The 19,279-nt window shown below is 36.3% G+C and overlaps 1 protein-coding gene across 1 annotated transcript in view; it reads left to right on the forward strand.

Annotated features, from left to right (window-relative positions):
* Positions 1-6,662, forward strand: part of GNAT3 (G protein subunit alpha transducin 3) — a 55,053-nt gene extending 48,391 nt beyond the window's left edge. The window contains exons 6-8 of the mRNA XM_004045658.4: positions 2,662-2,791; positions 2,981-3,134; positions 6,436-6,662. Of these exons, the coding sequence (XP_004045706.1) occupies positions 2,662-2,791; positions 2,981-3,134; positions 6,436-6,626 (475 nt within the window). The 3' untranslated portion in view covers positions 6,627-6,662. The remainder of the gene's footprint in view (positions 1-2,661; positions 2,792-2,980; positions 3,135-6,435) is intronic.
* Positions 6,663-19,279: the final 12,617 nt, after the last annotated feature.

Below are 19,279 nucleotides of genomic sequence, written 5' to 3' on the forward strand. Positions count from 1 at the left end.
GATCTCAACTATTTCTATTTCCACCACATTTTATAGTTTAAATGTAATTTATACTTTAAAAAAGTAATTTCTACAAAGAAATAAATAAAACTCCAGCTTACGAAGTCTGAAAAACACTAAGGTTGTTTTTATGGACTAACAAAACAGTTGATGAACAATTTAAATGTCTGAATGCATATTTATCATCCTTGTTTCTGTAAGAATGTTGTTTAATTTTTAAAAATTAAATGTATTGGTTAATTTTCACATAATATAACCGTAAAGTCAAACTTTGGTCCCCTTCCTCCATTTATTTTGCAAGCCTGAAACTGCAATTTGGTAATTAGTAGCACATGTAATATTCTTTATACACACCAAATTTAAATTTCCACACTATTAACTATTGAACTCTTAACCATTATCTTCAATATTGTGAGCATCTTCTCTTTTAGTCTACTGCTTAATGGAGTGATTTTGCATTAGTACATTATTTGGGGAATATTAGTTCTATATATCTTTACTTGGTTCGTATGTGAAATATGAAGTATAATATATTGTACTTTTGATTATTTTCAATAATCAGATCGGTAGACATTTATTACTCCAAATATAACTATTACCCTTGAAGTCTGTACAACTTGGATGCTTCTTGGTACTTAATACCTTGGTTGTAAACTATTATGATAGCCCCATACTTTATTTCTTTGCTTCTAATCTCTTCCTCATTAAGCCCAACTTCTGGACTCAGATCAAAGTGATCTAACACAACAACAAACAAACAAAAAATGTCAATTTCCTATCTAAAAATCACCCATAGTCCTCTATAGTCTGCAATATGAAATCTACATTTCTCATGTAACATGAAAGGACCAGTAAATCCACTGCTGGCTGATCACATGAGGCTCACTCCTGAAGTCCTTTGCTCTTGCTGTTTCCTCTGTCACCTTTGCTTATAACATTGTTTGCTCCAGATATCCATTTGGCTCAACCCCTCATCTCCTTAGGGTTTTACACTTCTGCTATCTTCTACAACTCCTGATCACTCCATTTCAAATGACAACCCACCCCCTACACTTCCTATATGGATATCTGAAGTCTATTTTCATATGGATATTTCCTATTAAGTTTATTTTCAGATATCCATATAGGATATCTAAATCCATTTTGGATATCCTACAGGATATCTAAAGTCTATTTTGAAACACACACACCAATCACTACCACCATCACCACCAGTTTAAAAGCTTCTTAAGGCTGAATCCTTGGTGCCTGGCTTATAATAAGTGCTTAGTAAATATTTATTGAATAAAGGATGAATGAGTGGATAAATGGATAATTATTAGGCCATGTAGCTCAGTGTTTTTACCTTATTCTTTATGTTCCCAAAACTATAAATTGCTTGCTTACCCTGAACATGCTATGTTCTCTCATGCCTTGATAACTTACACATATTTATAAAAAACATGTGTAAGTTATCAAGGCATGAGAGAACATAGCATGTTTGCTGTGTTTCCTGCCTCTCTATTCAGTTAACATGGAATCTATTCGTTTACTTAGCAAATATTTTTTGCATGCCTGTTATGTGTTGGGCATGGTGCCAGGAACTAGGAATACAGCAGTTACTAATACAGATAACGTTCCTGACCTCATGAGGCTGCTATTGTATTAGGGAGATGATAGATATTGATGATTACCATAAAGGAAAGAAAGTGATGCTATAGAAGGTAAATGGAGGATGGAGAGAGGTGTAATTTAAATGGACGCTCCAGGAGGCTTCTTTATGGAGGAGATATTGATGCTAAGACTTCATAGTTGAGAAAAAAAGCAACCTTGGAAGGAAGAAGGAAATCTTTGTCACAGGAAAAGGAAACAGACTGTGTGTGAAAGCCCTGAGGCAGCAAACATTAAACAGCTCCTTTGATATAAACCTAACTTTTTACTGCCTAGCTCCTAGTTTTTAAAATTGAGTCTTCAATCCACAATGATCTCTTACCAAAATATAAAAGTAGAGGAAAGGCTGAGTTTTCAAACACCTTCTCTAAGTGTCATGATCCCTCAGGCTAACTTAAGTCTTTCTGTATGCTCACATTTTACCTTGTATATTAGAATATATTTTACATAATATTATAGTAACTTATTTGTTTTTTTCTCTACAAGACAGAACGTTCTTCGAAGATAGGGACCATATCTTTTCATCTTTGTGCTAGTAGACCTAGCATAGTGTCTAGTACATAGAATGCAAACAATAATTGTTTGAGTAAATGAATGTAGAAAGACTTAAGAAAATAGGCAAGAATCATAGCATCAGAACTACAGTAACTTCCAATCTTCTTGCAGTTTCTTTTCATTCTAGAGAATATGTCTAAACTTTTATCAAAATCTTCTATGGCTAATGAATGTTTTACCAAAACTCTAAACTCTTTTAAATTTCCCAGTTTCTCAAAGTCAGTGTGTAAATTATTTTGTTCTAGTTTGCACGGAGACAATTTTAAAAGACTGTTTTTTCTCTGTAGTCCTTGAGCAGCCATTTGACCAAATAAATTTAATTTTATAATCAATAAAAGTCAAAAGAGTACCTTTTGAAGATATGGGATCACCCATTTATACCTCTAAATGTTAACCTCAATGCACATTTTGGAGGATATTTGTAAGATTTATTATTCATTTGATGTTTTCTTAAAGGATGTTTGATGTAGGTGGACAGAGATCTGAGAGAAAGAAGTGGATTCACTGCTTTGAAGGCGTTACATGCATAATATTTTGTGCTGCACTTAGTGCCTATGACATGGTCCTCGTGGAAGACGAAGAAGTGGTAAGTCTAAAAGAAAAACAAAGCCAGGGTTAAAAGTAATCTTTGTGCTTTTCAGTAGTACTACCACATTGCCCAACTCATGAAGGTTTGCCAAAGATTTATGTTAGTTCTAGATCCTTGTTCATGATGCTCAACATTCACATTTTGCAAATAATAATCCTACCCATTCTCATTTCTGATACCTAACAGAATAGAATGCATGAAAGCCTTCACCTGTTCAACAGTATCTGTAATCACAAGTATTTTTCAACAACCTCCATTGTCCTGTTCCTCAACAAAAAAGATATCTTTCAAGAAAAGGTAACCAAGGTGCATCTTAGTATCTGCTTTCCAGAATACACTGGTAAGATTCTTTTCTTTTAGTTCCATAGAAATAAATTTTTGTATAAACATATATTTCCTATCTGGATCTTGACATTTAATACTTATGAGGATGAGGCTTATGATCATTTCTGAGTTATCTTTATGATCCAAACTGGAAAAAAAATCTTACAAATAAACAAGAACCCTCTCTACATTGTGTACATTAAAGCAAAACCCTAATAAAATAAACTGGAAGGGGTTAGATGGACCAGGGTTGCTACTCTATAGACTTTATCAAATGACATTGGAAACTGAATTGTCTTCAAAATTAAAACAGGAATGCAAATCTTATTCGAAATTGGCATTTTTAATGTATTTCCTACTGAAACCTTGTAATGCTGTAGTAGATCTCAGAGGCTCTTCAATCTCTGAGTTGTTTCTAGAGATATAGCATGAATGAATTTGAGAATGAATAATGACATCTTCATTTTCTGGTTTTCGTGGATCCTGGAATTTTAGTGCTAATCCTGTTAGTCAGCGATTGTAAATGTGAAATCCCACAGAAGGGCTGTTTCTCCTTCAGAAAGAATTTTATTTATTTATTTATTTTTTGTAAATAGTTGGATATTCCATTGGTAATAAAATTACATGAGAAAAAAATTATTTTACTTTTTTGAGATGGAGTCTCGCTCTGTCGCTCAGGCTGTAGCCTTTGCCTCGTGGGTTCAAATGATTCCCCTGCTTCAGCCTCCTGAGTAGCTGGGACCACTGGTGCACGCCACCATGCCCAGTCAATTTTCATGTTTTCAGTAGCGATGGGGTTTCACCATGTTTGCCAAGGCTGGTCTTGAACTCTTGACCTCAGGTGATCTGTCCACCTTGGCGTCCCAAAGTGCTGGGATTACAGGTGTGAGCCACTGCACCCAGCCATATTTATGATTTAAACAAAAATACAAATCCAGTTTTACCACTTAGGTGCGTAAGGTTGCCCAGATGTTACTAGGAGTATGGCATTTTATCAAAACAAATACTTACTTTGGTCAACCTACAATTAGGGCTTATATCTTTTTTCTATAATTATAAATATTTATAATATATTCATACAGTTATGTGATTAAATATAATAATATATTTTGCACATTACAAATAATATTCAAATATATTGAATATTACTAATTAAATATAAACTCATAATTAAAGGTTTTATATTATATATATAACAGGACTTCTTTCTTAGAGCAGTTTCTAGTGTACACAGAAATGAAATATTTCAACAGAAAGTACAAAGAGTTCCCATGTACTTTGTTTCCCATCCCCTCCTACAGTTTCTCTATTATTAGAGAACTGCTTTGGTGTGGTACATTTGTTACAACTGATGAATTGTATTGATGAATTGATATTAACACATTTTACATTATTAACTAAAGTCCATCTTTTTTTTTTTTTTTTTTTCTTGAGATGGAGTCTCACCCTGTCGCCCAGGCTGGAGTGCAGTGGCACGATCTCAGCTCCCTGCTACATCTGCCTCCTGGGCTCAAGCTATTCTTCTGCCTTGGCCTCCTGAGTAGCTGGGATTACAGGTGCACGCCACCACGCCCGGCTAATTATTGTATTTTTAGTAGAGATGGGATTTCACCTTGTTGGCCAGGCTGATCTTGAACTTCTGACCTCAGATGATCCATCCATCCTCCCAAAGTGTTAGGATTACAGGCATGAGCCACCGTCCCCGGCCAAGTCCATCATTTAATTAGGGTTCACTCTTTATGTTGCACAGTTCTATGTGTTTTGCCACATGCAGGTCATGTATCCAGCATTACAATATTATACAGAACAGCTTCACTGCCTTAAAAATCCCCTGTGTTCCCCCATTCATGCCTCCTCCCTCCTCACACTCCTGGCAACCACTGATCTTTTTATTGTTTCTATCCTTTCACCTTTTCCAGAATGTAATATAACTGGAATCATATAACATGTAGCATTTTCTTACTGTCTTCTTTCATTTAGCAATATGCATTTAAGTTTCCTCCATGTCTTTTTATGGATTGATAGCTAATTTTTTTATTCCTAAATTAATATTCTGTTCCTTAAACGAACCACAGTTTGTCCTTTCAGCTACAGAAGGACATCCTGGTTCCTCTCAATTTTTGGCACTTATGGAAAAAGATGCTATAAACATCCATGTGCAAGCTTCTGTGTAGACATAAGTTTCTAGGTAAATGCCTAGAAGTGTGATTGCTGGATTGTATGGTAAGACTATCTTTAGCTTTGTAAGAAACTGCCAAATTGCCTTTCAAAGTGACTGCACTATTTTGCATTTCCACAAGCAATTAACTCCTATAACTCCATGCACTTACCAGAATTTGGTATTGCCAGTGTTTTGGATTTTAGCCATGCTATATGGCTTTAAAGCTTGTCCTTCAAGGAATTTTGTTTCTAGTTACAATAAAGTAGGAAACAAAGACTTATTTTTTAGAAAGTCTTTATGCTACTGCTCTATTCTGTGTCAAGTCCCCATAAAGCATATTCTGTTATAAAGCCCATCAACAGGTCATTTTTAGTAGTCCTGTATTTTTTAGCCTACTTGTTTTATTTCTGCCTTTTCTCAACTGATTCATTGTACATCCTGCTATTGGACTAAAGTTTCTCAAGCAGAGCCTTCATTGTTTTACTGCTATATAACACATCAGTCAAGAATACCTCTCTATAGCCTTTTATATTGCATCCTAACTCCTTTGTTTTGTTAGTAACATAGTCTATAATCTAGCCCATAACATCTATTATACTTGATTTCCTACAATTCCTCTACAAAAATCTTTCATTTCTATCGAAGTAGATTCTTCAAAGCTCAGTCTGTTTCCCGACCCTACCCTCAAGTCTAGTGGTACAATTCTCACTTTCACTTTTTTGTTTTCACTTAATTTCTCTGTTGTAGCTACCTCTCAAAGTCCAGCTCAAATACCATCTCCTTCTGTGCCCTAGTCATCTACCTTTTCCATTCTTTTTCTCTTTTAATTTGTATAAAAACACCCATACCCATACGCACAAACACACACACAGTGTTTGATGTATATGTAAGTTTGTATCACTCACTTTGTTTTATAAATATTTTGGGATTTCTACTGTATTGTGAGCTTTTTGATGCAAAGTTTACCTTTTAGCCACCGGGAGCTCCCAAAGGGGTGAGCATAGTTCCCAGCACCCTGATAATTGACCCTTGCCTTTATGATTTTGCAATACTTAGTATATCAAAGTAAAATCCTAAAACTTGCTGATATTATTTATAGCCTATTCTTTGTAACATATGATTAATCTTTATTTGTTCAAATATTTTGTTTAACAAGGGCCAAATACATTTGAAGATGCAGGAAACTACATCAAGAACCAGTTTCTAGACCTGAATTTAAAAAAAGAAGATAAGGAAATTTATTCCCACATGACCTGTGCTACTGATACCCAAAATGTCAAGTTTGTGTTTGATGCAGTTACAGATATAATAATCAAAGAGAATCTAAAAGACTGTGGGCTTTTCTAATCGACCATTTTCTCTTCCACTCTTGCTCATGTATGCTTTTCAAAATATAAAAGAAAAGGTGCTGTGTGACGTGTTTAGTTTGAATAGACATTAACTTATCTAGACATATAACTAGCATCGTAAAGCAAAAAGTTTTCCTACAAAAATATTTATGTGTTATCATCTATATCTGGATAAGTTTAAATTTCTTTGGAACATGGGGAATGGGAGTGTCTTTGATGTCCTTATATCTAAAACCTGATATATTTTGGTAACTGTAACAGTACATATCAATGACACTGGATTTTCTTGGAAATAAACTTCTACATGTGGACTATTTGTAATCATAGAATAATGAAGAAATATGGAATAATATTATTTCCATTGGCCAGATTTTGCGAGGCATTCATTTTTGTTGATAATGTAACCATGCCAGTACTGTAGAGACTTTTTTTTTTTTTTAAGAGACAGGGACTCACTGTGTTGCCCAGACTGGAGTACAGTGGCACAACCATAGCTCACTATGGCTTCTAACTCCTCAGCTCAAGCGATCCTCTCACCACAACCTCCTGAGTAGCTAGGTCTACACATGCATGCCACCATGCCCAGCTAAGTTTTTTGTTTTTTGTGAGTTTTTTTATAGTAACAGTGTCTCACTATGTTGCCCAGCCTGGCTTGAACTCCTGGCCTCAGGTGATCCTCTCTTCTCGGCCTCCCAAAGCCCTGGAATTACAGGCATGAGCCACGGCTCTTGGCCTGGAAAGTCTATTTTAAAAGGGCATGAGGCATTTATTAGTCAATTACCCCTCTGTTGGGCAGCTGCAAATGAAATGTTCTCTATACATTTCTTTGTTAATATGAAATTACATTTGCAAAATAAATATATTCAATTTTATCTCCTACATTATTTTCTTTAAAAAAATCATTAATGCTGAATTTACTCTTGGAGTTGAAAATTTCAATAATTAATTAACTTTTTTTTTTGCACTACCCTGGTTGAAGAGAGGGGGAAGTATATGGTCACATACACAATGTAAGGCTTTATAAGTGAATAATAGTTTTTAATGGAACGCCCATTCCCCACATTTTATTCCAGATTGGCATGGAACATTATTACAACTGACGACCACATGGGCTTTGGGATGATAACTCTGGACTTCAAGAGAGAAAAATAATTTAATGTTTTAGCACTCATATGTTTTTTGTTTTGTGAATAAGAAGTGGGAAGGAAGAACAAGCAGATTTTTAGACGATAAATGTTGAGCTCCTCCCTTGGTACTGTATGGTCCATTCTGACTATCATATTTTATTCTAATGGTCAAAGTCTTCCTTTTTAAAAAACCAAGTTGGTGCTTTACAAACTAAATCAAGTTATTTATGAAGATTACAGGTGATTTTTTTCTTTTTATAAATTGTCTACCATTTGCAATACTTTTTTTTTTTTTTTTTTTTTTTGAGGCAGTTTCTCACTCTCGCTCAGACTGGAGACCAGTGGCCCAATCTCAGCTCACTGAAACCTCTGCCTCCCAGGCTCAAGTGATTCTCCCACCTCAGCCTCCAGAGTAGCTGGGATTATAGGTGCACGCCACTACTGCCTGGCTTATTTTTGTATTTTTAGTGGAGACAAGGTTTCACTATGTTGATTAGGCTGGTCTCAAACTCCTGACCTCAAATGATCCACCCACCTTGGCCTTCCAAAGTGCTGAGATTACGGGCGTGAGCCACCATGTCTGGCCCTGCAAAACATACTTTTAAAGCATGTCTGGGCCAGGAGCGGTGGCTGATGCCTATCCCAGCACTTTGGGAGGCCAAGGCCGGCGGATCACGAGGTCAAGAGATCAAGACCATCCTGACCAACATGGTGAAACCCCATCTCTACTAAAAATACAAAAATTAGCTGGGTGTGGTGGCATGCACCTGTAGTCCCAGCTACTCGGGAGGCTGAGGTAGGAGAATTGCTTGAACCCAGGAGGTAGAGGTTGCGGTGAACTGAGATCACGCCACTGCACTCCAGCCTGGGTAACAGAGTGAGACTCCATCTAAAAAAAAAAAGCATGTCTCACTATCATTTATCCTTCTATACTTCTGGAAAATGATATATAGTCAGAATATTAGGTCAGCTTATTAGATTTATAATGACTCTTAAAAATATTTAATTAAATTCTTATAAGCTAGGTGAGTTGCAGGGAACATAAGTTAAACAATTTGCCAAACTGCGGTTTAGGTGGATTTAGATAATTCTGTCTCTCAGTGTTGCTACTTCATTTTTCTATGACGTATTTTCCTTCTAAACACATAAAGACAATCATAACTCAATGAATAATCTTCACTTAAGTGCCTGTGGCTTTTTTCCCCAAAAACAAAGAGCAATTATCAACAAATACAGTCAAATTTTAAAAATTATATTAAAAAATTAATTTGAAATTCCAAGATACCAAGCACACATGAAAAAGAGCATGAGCAATCATTTAGTTCAGGCATTCCATGAAATTTTCTAGCTAAGAATCACTATCTGTATGACAACCAGCCAACGTTTTGCTAGAAGATGTTCAATATTATGAGATTTTAAATAAATATTACAAATACTATATTTCATTCATCGCTTTGTCTTTCCTCCCTTCCCACTCTACATCAACCTGTTTTCTTCCATAAGTGTGAAGAGACTCTTCCATAAAGGAAAATATATCATTTGAAATGTTACTGACTTAAGTTTAGGATTCATTTTTTAGACAATGTAGGTGGAAAGGGTGGGGTCAGAAATGGTTCAATTTGCTTTTCAGAAGTACGTAACTCTTGACCTCATGATCTGCCCGCCTCTGCCTCCCAAAGTGCTGGGATTACAGATGTGAACCACCACGTATCTACTAAAAATACAAAAGTTAGCTGGGTGTGGTGGTGCATGCCTGTAGTCCCAGCTGCTTGGGAGGCTGAGGCAGGAGAATCACTTGAACTTGGAAGGTGGAGGTTGCAGTGAGCTGAGATCATGCCACTGCACTCCAGCCTGGTGACAGAGGGAGACTCCGTCTCAAACAAACAAAGTACATAACTCATTTTGCCCTGTGCACAAAAGTGACAGGCATAAATATTTACTTCCGAAATATTGTTCTCTGAGAACATTAAACAGTATGTTAAATGACCAAAATGAAAATGGAAGTTATCTTGAATTATTTTAAAAAAGAAAACTGTTAAATTCCTCCCAATATTATGATTTCACTTAAAGTTTTCTTCATCATCACAAATATTGCCATGCTAAATAATGAATTCTAATTAAGAAAAGATAATTTTTAGTAAAGAAAAAAATTAAATATATGTTTGTATTAATTCTTTAATGATTGCAACCTTTAAAATTTAATTATTTCAGATTTCACTTTTAAAAGTTTAATATAAAAAGTTAGAGTAGAAGCACAGCATTTGGGGCTAGTTTTTAAATATAACAAAATAAAATATGGAAAATTTGCTTCTACCCTGAAGAAACTTCCACTGAGAACAGTAATGTTTGTTAAAATGAAAACATGCATTTCAAGCTGAGGCTCAGGCTTCTATCTGTGCCGTCGGTGCCCTTGCTTTTTGCGGTTGCTGCTCAGTCACATGCTCAAACAAACAAACAAAAATGAATGCCACTCAAACTCGCTCAAACATGATTATAATGCCAACACATTGCACTACCTCAGAATCAAGATGTGGGCTTATATACAGTGGGGTCATTAACAACCAACCCTCACAGCAATTTTCCAGAAGCATCAACTGGCCAATAAGTTAGACTTTGCATCCTGGGCTTAGTGACTAGTGAGTTAAATAAAGATATACTTTCGTGTCAAAATATGGAAGTGGCCGGGAGTGGTGGCTCACGCCTGCAATCCCAGCACTTTGGAAGGCCGAGGTGGGCAGATCACCTGAGGTCCGGAGTTCCAGACCAGCCTGGCCAATATGGCAAAACCCCGTCTCTACTAAAAATACAAAAAAATTAGTTGGGCATGGTGACGCACACCTGTAATTCCAGCTACTTGGGAGGCTGAGGCAGGAAGATCGCTTGAACCCTGGAGGTGGAGGTCGCAGTGAGCAAAGATTGCGCCACTGCACTCCAGCCTGGGTGACAGAGTGAGACTCTGTCTCAAAAAAAAAAAAATATGTATATATAAAACACACACACACACACACACACACACACACACACACACACACATGGAAGCAATCAACTCCACAAAGATGCTGTATGGAAAAGGGGTTTCAAATTCTGTGGAATCGCCAACATTGACTATGAATATCCAATATCCTATTGGTTAAAAAAAATTATGAACAAATATACTCTTAATAATAGACTTAATAATAGTCTTATTAAAATATCACATAAATAGCAAACTATTTTCTCAGGCCATAGGCCTGTCCTAATACCAATTTCCTACCGGATACGTCTTCCTATTTACTTATAAAATGTATTTTTAAACACTTGCAGAGAATGACTTAGGCTTGACTTAACCAAATACTTTAGACATGAGGAAAAATACATCTTTTGTGTTGATTTCTGTGTCTTTACTATGTTATACACTTCAGAATTAGAAGCAGACCCATTGGTTAAAATGTATGACTACTAAAAATAATATGATTGTAGGAATTATGGAAGAAACTGAGAATCCTGTATCTTAGAAAAATTTTAAAAACAGGAGAAACAACTCTCTGCTTGGGATGGAGTAAATATTAACAAGATAATATTAATATAACCAATTGAAGCCCCCTTTCCATTAATGCTTCAGACATTCTTACAAACCAATCTATAGCCACATGGGGGCACACTTACATCACAGGTTTTTCCCTCCAACTCTTAAAAACAATCCATCTAGATGACCAATAACTTTAGTGAAATAAATAATAAAATCTTGTTAAGAATCATAGTATATTTTTTGCCTTTAACTCAGTAGTATATTATAACATTCTGAAAACATAATATGTAATATTTTAGTCAAGTTTAGTTTATGATTAACGAAGCTACTGAAGCTGCTCCAAATTTGTAGTGTTACACAGATACATAGTTCTTTTAGGATCTTCTTACTTTTTTGGTCATTTTCTAACTGCTGTTTTAGTCTAAGTAATTATTAATTTTGTAAAGTGTGTCTTTCAGTTTATCTGTATTGTGTTTAAAATCTTGATTTGCTCACAGAGACTAGTAGGAGAAATATAATTTGATGCCTGACAACTGTGTTTTGTGAGTTGTAATCAATTGACTGCTTATTAATGTATATCTTTTCAGCAAATCAAAGTAAAATCCCATTCTGCTAAAACATTAACCATTCCATTATTCTGTTTATTACAACTTTTTCCCAGCGACCACTCCACCAAATCAAGAGGAAAATGAGTGCTCTGTGACATTTTTCTTTATCACCACTGCTGCGACCAGCACATTTTTCATTAATAATAGCAACGTTTTTATTTTCAGCCACATTTGTCACACTAGTTAAGTAATAAATAGAGTCAAATGAAAGAAAAAGGAAAGAAAAAGACCCTAATTTAATTCATGGGGGACAGTAACGGTCTTCTAATTATTACACCTTTCAGATAAGGAATAACATATGAGACACAGGCAAAGCCAGTATTTTATGTGAAAGACATTTATATTTTCTAAAGTGGTTATATTGGAACAAAACCAAGCACACATATGGATTGAAAATTTTTTCTTCAAAGTATACTGCTGTAAGTTTTCTCCTCTGAAAAACAAAAATGATCAAGTATTAATTGCATTACAATATCAAAATTAATGGAGAATATTTATGTTTAATACATTAAAAGCCTTACCTGGGAGAAAAGAACTAGATGATTGCGCTTAGAGTTAGCATAAGAAAGTTTGTCATATAAAGCACCCTATCCTGAATGCCAAAGAACAAGATAATCTGGGCTACAATCATCTTATTCATTAAAAGTCTGAATATTTTATTACACTTAAAATATTGGTATACAAGTGTACATTTATATAAAGCACAAGGTAGGTGAGATAATTTACCAGCAAAAGAAACAATTTAATTTCCCTAGGAGTTAGAGGTCCATGAGTCTGTCAGTCCACCTGAATCCACAAATGCTTAGCCTCTATTCAAGAAATAATCACTTAGCATTTTTATTCCCACATATGGTGTGCACTATAATGATACATGTGGCAGAATAGCATAATCATCTACACTTTTGGAAACAAAAGGCAGAGAATTGTATAATAAAAATGTACATAGGCCAGGTGCAATGGCACACACCTGTAATCCCAGAACTTTGGGAGGCCAAGGCAGGAGGATTGCTTGGGCCCAGGAGTTCAAGACCAGCCTGGGCAACATAGTAAGACACTGTCTCTATTAAAAATACAAAAACTTAGCAAAGCATGTTGGAATGTGCCTGTTGTCTTCAGCTACTTGGGAGGCTGAGGTGGGAGGATAGCTTGAACCCAGGAGTTTGAGGTGGTAGTAAGCTATGATGGTGCCACCACACTTCAGCCTGGGAGACAGAGTGAGACCCTGTCTTAAAAATAAATAAATAAATAAATAAAAGTATAAAAACAGACACAAATGCTTATTTCATCTTCACAATTGTGTTCCTTTTCATATTTAAAAAAGAACAAATAATACTGTGACAGGGTTCAGGACATGTACCACAAAATGTAGCACTTTGGCATTTGAGAAGACAGCTTAAATGGGAAGATCTCTCTGACTTTCTCTCACCATTCTTCCCTGAAGCAGGCCATAAAAGAATTCTCTGACCTTCCTTTAAAGTAGGTCAGAAAGCCCTCATTCTAGAGGGATACTTCCTATACCAAAAGGAAAGAAATAAAGACACAGAGACACCAAGAATAATTTGAACAAGCCTTGCTAATGTCTCCATAGCTTATTACCATTAGATCATATCCTCTTTCATTCAATCATACTTCCACATGACTGTTGTACTAGTCCATTTTTCATACTGCTATGAAGAAATGCCCAAGACTGGGTAATTTATAAAGAAAAAGAGGTTTAATGGACTCACAGTTCCACATAGCTGGGGAGCCCTCACAGTCATGGCAGAAGGTTAAGGAGGAGCAAAGGCACATCTTACATGGCAGCAGGCAGGAGAGCATGTGCAGGGGAACTGCTCTTTATAAAACCATCTCGTGAGACTTATTTACTATCAGGAGAACAGCATGGGAAAAACCCACCCCCATGATTCAATTGCCTCCCACCAGGTCCTTCCCATGACACCGTAGGAATTATGGGAGCTACAATTCAAGATGTGATTTGGGTGGGGACACAGCCAAACCATATCAACTGTCCAGCCTTCATTCAATGTAAGCATTAAAACACATAGTTTTCCCTGCTTCTTTGGGTCTTAATTTCTGAAGACTCCTGTGTCACATAAATCTTGTACTAAATTTGCATGCCTTTCTGTTGCTACCCTGTCTTTTGTTATAGGGGTTTCAGCCTTGAACCTAGCTACAGATGAGGAAAAGATATTGCTTTTCTCCCCTACAACTGCTTGATGATCTAAAGCCACAGCCATGCTGCTTTGCTATGTTTTTCCTAGGATGTTCTTTACCTTAAAATAGTAGTGGAAGCACATATGCAGTTATACTTTGGACTCTGCACTCCTAGAAGGCTTCATTAAACTTAGATTCCAACAGCAAATCACTAAGCTGGTATTGCATTGTAAATCTGTGGCAAAAAGTTCCCCTGAACTATATTTTCCCTCCTAGGACGGGTGACACAGTCACTATAGGGAAGCGTGGGCTATGTTTGAGGACTTAATTTTAAATCCCAGTTTGAGCACCAACCCGCTGTGAGACATTGAACAGTTGTTTATTTTAGGTGGTAGTTTTTCTTACCTATGAACAAACAGAGTAGATTAAACAACCACCACAGACCAACATAACCTCAGCTTCTGACTCAGCAATTTCTTTTGAAAACTGATACCAGAGTAAGCTTGTCTTAACTCTTATTAAAACGAGGAAGAGGAATGGTATGCAAAAGATTTTTAATGAACATTTAAAATATGACTTTTATGTTTAAAAATTGTGATTTCCTTTTCATTTTAGGTTTAAACTGAAGGCTTAAAAGTGTCATTTATTCCTGGGGAAAAGAACCAGATATCTAATGATGCCCCTAGGAAAGATTTCACAAGGGCAACATTTCATTGTTAAGCCTGGTAGAACATCTCCTGTCATCCAAGGGAGGGAAAATGAATTAATGTATAAACATTTTATTAAAGAATAATGTAAAAACTTGGTAAGCTACCAAACATCACTGAATTGAACACATAAAATGGGCCAATATATGTTAGCTCCCAAAAATCATAACGAAAATAATAAAGGTGATTTTTAAAGGAATAAAGTGGCATTCATTCATACCCATAGTGTCTCACCTACGTAAGAGAATTAAAAAGTATTTCATAAATTAAGAAATGATGAGTCCATATTTTCCATAGTGACCTCCATCGGGACATGGAAATGTCCCAAACTTCAATATCCTTGTCAATATAGGTCTACATTCCCTGCATAGCTGGTTGCCTAAAAGTAATAGTTAAATTTTATTTTTTAAAACTCCTAGAAGCTGAGATCATTTCTGGATTAAAATAAAGTTTCAGGAGCGCAGTTACTCAGGGCAAGTGGGCCTGATTTCACATGTTCAGTCCTTTGCAGGATCAAAGTCCACTTGCAGGATTCTGTGCCAGGACTGCCCTCTCCCCTACAAGCCCTGTTGGCGCCTACTCATTCTTCAAATCTTAGGTTAGAGTTCACTTCTTAAGACAAGGTTCTCAAACTTCACAGAATAGAAGTTCATTCGCCTGTATGTACTTCTACGGGTCTTCATAATTTTACTTTTTTTTTTTTTTTTTTTTTTTTTAAGAAGAGTCTTGTTCTGTCACCCAGGCTGGAGTGAAGTGTTCTGATCTTGGCTTTACTGCAACCTCTACCTCCTGGATTAAAGTGATTTTTGTGCCTCAGCCTCCTGAGTAGCTGGAACCACAGGCACACACCACCATGCCCAGCTAATTTTAGTGTTTTTAGTAGAGAGGGGGTTTTGACATATTGGCCAGGCTGGTCTCGAACTCTTGGCCTCAAGTGATCTGTCCCTCTCGGCCTCCCAAAATGCTGGGATTACAGACATGAGCCACCACATCTAGCCCATAACTTTACTCTTTACAACTTATTAAAGTTTACAAAGAAATATTTATGTATGTAATTTTTCAACTTATTTTTATTTCTTCATATTACTATGCACTCCCTGAGAGCAGAGACCAGATATGGGTTTTTCCCCACCTGCTCTTTACACAAAATATAAACTTAATGAATGAATGTGAATTAATAAAAAAATTAGCCAATGATTGTTTACCGAGGTCTCCTGGAGAGCGTCCTTATTACTCTTGACTTCCAGAATGCCATAATTCCCTGGTTTTTCTGCTGTATCTCATGTTTCTTCTCCTCAAGCTTCCCTGATCATGGTATAAATGTTAGTATTACTAAGAATATTCACTAGACCATCTTCTCTTCTCATTCTATACATTCTGAGAAATCTTAAGTCTTTCATGGCTTCATTTTTTTTTTTTTTAGACAAGGTTAGTCTCTTGATCCCTACATGCATATCTTCCTGTCTCTTCAAACATATACAGACAAATAAAACTCAACATTTCAAAAAAAACAAACAAACCACTATTTATTACCTCCAAGTCTATCCCTCCTCTTAGTTATTCAAGCTGGATTAGTTTTTATCCTTCTTCTTCTTCTTCTTTTTTTTTTTTTTTAAATGACACAGTTTCACTCCTGTTGCCCAGGCTGGAGTTCAGCTGGGCAATCACTGCTCACTTCAGTCTCGACTTCTCGGGTTCAGGTGATCCACCTTAGCCTCCCAAGTAGCTGGGACTACGGGTGTGCACCACCATGCCTGGCTAATTTTTTTTTGTATTTTTAGTAGAGACTGTGTTTCACGCTGGTCTTGAACTCCTGGGCTCAAGGGATCCACCCACCTTTGCCTCCCAAAGTGCTGGGATTAGGGGCATGAGCCACTGCGCCTGGCGTATTCTTTTCTTTCACATTTCAAATTATTCAACATGTTTTGCTTATTCTACATTCTCATTCTAAATTTTTTTTTAATGATCTGCTTTTCTGCATCATCACTGCCCCTTGTCTTGTTCATCTCTCTTGCAGAGATTCCTGAAACACCTTCTTAAACTGTCTGGTGGCCTCCACTCTTGCCACTTCCAGTGTTTTCACCCAACTGCCAGATGCTCTTTCTAAAATGCAGTGCAATTACACGACACAACTTCAAATGCTTCCATGGTTCTCTAATGTCTATAACAATGTCCAGCTGCCATACTGTTTAAATGTTCTTAACTACCTGGCATCTTTTTACCTTGCTAGCTCAATCTTTTACCTTTATAAATACACTTGCAAACATCCTCTCTCCCAGAACATTCTTCTTCTCCCTGTTGGTTGACTAACTAACTCAACTTTTAGGTTTTTACTTTTTTAAGAAGTGCTTCCTTTACCAGCCAGTTCTTGGCTGACTATCTGTCCTATGTGATCTCTGACCAACTTGTACTTCCTTCTTCATAGGCCTTATCACTATAACAAAGTCAGGTAAATCTCTGTGACTAGTACACAAAACAGACAATCCACATTTAAATAATATTACACATGTGTAATAGAGCATGTGTATGTATGTGTATGTATGTAGGTGTTAAGGTTCCCAGTTCTGTATTAATGCTTTTGGTGCGAAAGGGAGGAATAATAAAAATGTCTAAAGAACGTGATGTACTATGAGTAAAAGGCCATCATTTTTTTTCTACCCAATTCAAGATTTTAAAAAATCTTCAGTACATTTGGTAAAATTTCCAATTGGTAAGCTTTACACATTTATTTTATATTCCAAATAATGCTACATAAATCTCAGCAATCTCTGTTCTCCCAAAGCCATTTACCCAATTTCATTGGTGTCAACAAAAGTTATACATGCTTGTAGAGATGAAATCAGACCCTTCACTATTCAAAGAAATAATGGTAGAATCCTAAAGCCATGTTAAAGAAAGCAACACAACCCTTGCCTTTGCCACCTGATAGATGTTTCTGTAAACAGAGATCCACCTCAGTGTCTCAAAGCATTGAGGTAAGATTGCTGAAGTGAGGGCTGACACACAAGTCAAGTGGATTTTTAGTCTTTTGATAACAAAAGTGCAGCACATCAAAAAGGTCTGTAACTATTTATCTGTCCATTATATAAGAAACACAAGACAGGGCGCGGTGGCTCACGCCTGTAATCCCAACGCTTTGGGAGGCTGAGGCGGGCGGATCACGAGGTCAGGAGATGGAGACCATCCTGGCCAATATGGTGAAACCCGTCTCTACTAAAATACAAAAAAATTAGCCTGGCGCAGTGGCGTGCACCTGTAGTCCCAGCTACTCGGGAGGCTGAGGCAGGGGAATCACTTGAACCTGGGAGGCGGAGATTGCAGTGAGCCGAGATCAGGCCACTGCACAGCCTGGCGACAGAGCGAGACTCTGTCTCAAAAAAAAGAAAAAAAGCACGAATCTTGAAACGTGTTTAGGAGCATTATTTTCAGTCTAACTGCTTGCAAAAGCAGATTTATGACATATGAAGCACTGTCCTTGGAGCAACAAAATACAATAGTAAAGGAACCAAGCTTCAAAATCCATAAACATTTTGTTTTACAACTTTTAAATTATATTTTTACAATAAGTACAGTGTAACCTATTTAAATATACGACTCTGTTTTTAATAGTCTTTTTCCCTTACTATCTTTGAGCCTTCCAAGGATAGTCTTTGTCTCTTTAATGTCAGGACAGATTGTGAACTGTTTACTCAACCACTTTACAAACCTAAAACATAATTTTCACCAAAATATCAGTACTAAATTAAAGCTAGTAACAACCTCTACTATAAATTACCACTGTCTGTAACATTCCAAGAGATAACAAGGCATATATACCTGATTAAAGTTTTATCACAGAGCTTTGGAAAATGCTTACACTTCAAACCTTGCAATATAAATTTGGTAACTAATAAACCGGTTAATGACTTTCTAATGTCTACAATTATAAGTAGATAATAGGGGAACTCTTATTTGTAGTTTTTTGTAAAATGAATGTATTTTTTCCTTTGAATTTCTCACATTTATATTACATATTATATATATATATATATATGTATTTTTTTTTTTTTTAAGACAGAGCCTCACTCTGTTGCCCAGGCTGGAGTGCAGTGGTGCGATCTAGGCTCACTGCAACCTCCGCCTAGCATGTGTGTGTAACTTAGGGAAGTCATCATAAAATTTTCAAGTTTCTTCTATCATCGTTCCTTAAACTTATAAATTCATCAAGCCTAGCTACTTCAAGGGTTTTGTCTTCTAGCTGTAAAGCATCAAGTTGCTGAATACAGTCAACTACGTCAGCTCATGCTTCATGAAAATCTAAAACGTTTTTGCCAAATATATGTGTTTTCTAAAAAATTAACTAGTGAAGCCTAGCATTTACTTAGTCCTTTTCAAGCTCACAAATTTAAGTCCAATTGACTGAGGGTTGTACCTTTTTTTGTACACAATTCATGGAGTTTCATTACTGAAAAATTGAATTAAAAACTTCTCACAGATTCAATAAATTTCTACTGTTCCTATACTCAGTCTATGCTATCTCTTAGTTGTATTTAAATTCCAAAAATGTG

Source organism: Gorilla gorilla, chromosome 6 (genome assembly GCF_029281585.2).
Source record: "Gorilla gorilla gorilla isolate KB3781 chromosome 6, NHGRI_mGorGor1-v2.1_pri, whole genome shotgun sequence".
Lineage (NCBI taxonomy): Eukaryota > Metazoa > Chordata > Mammalia > Primates > Hominidae > Gorilla > Gorilla gorilla.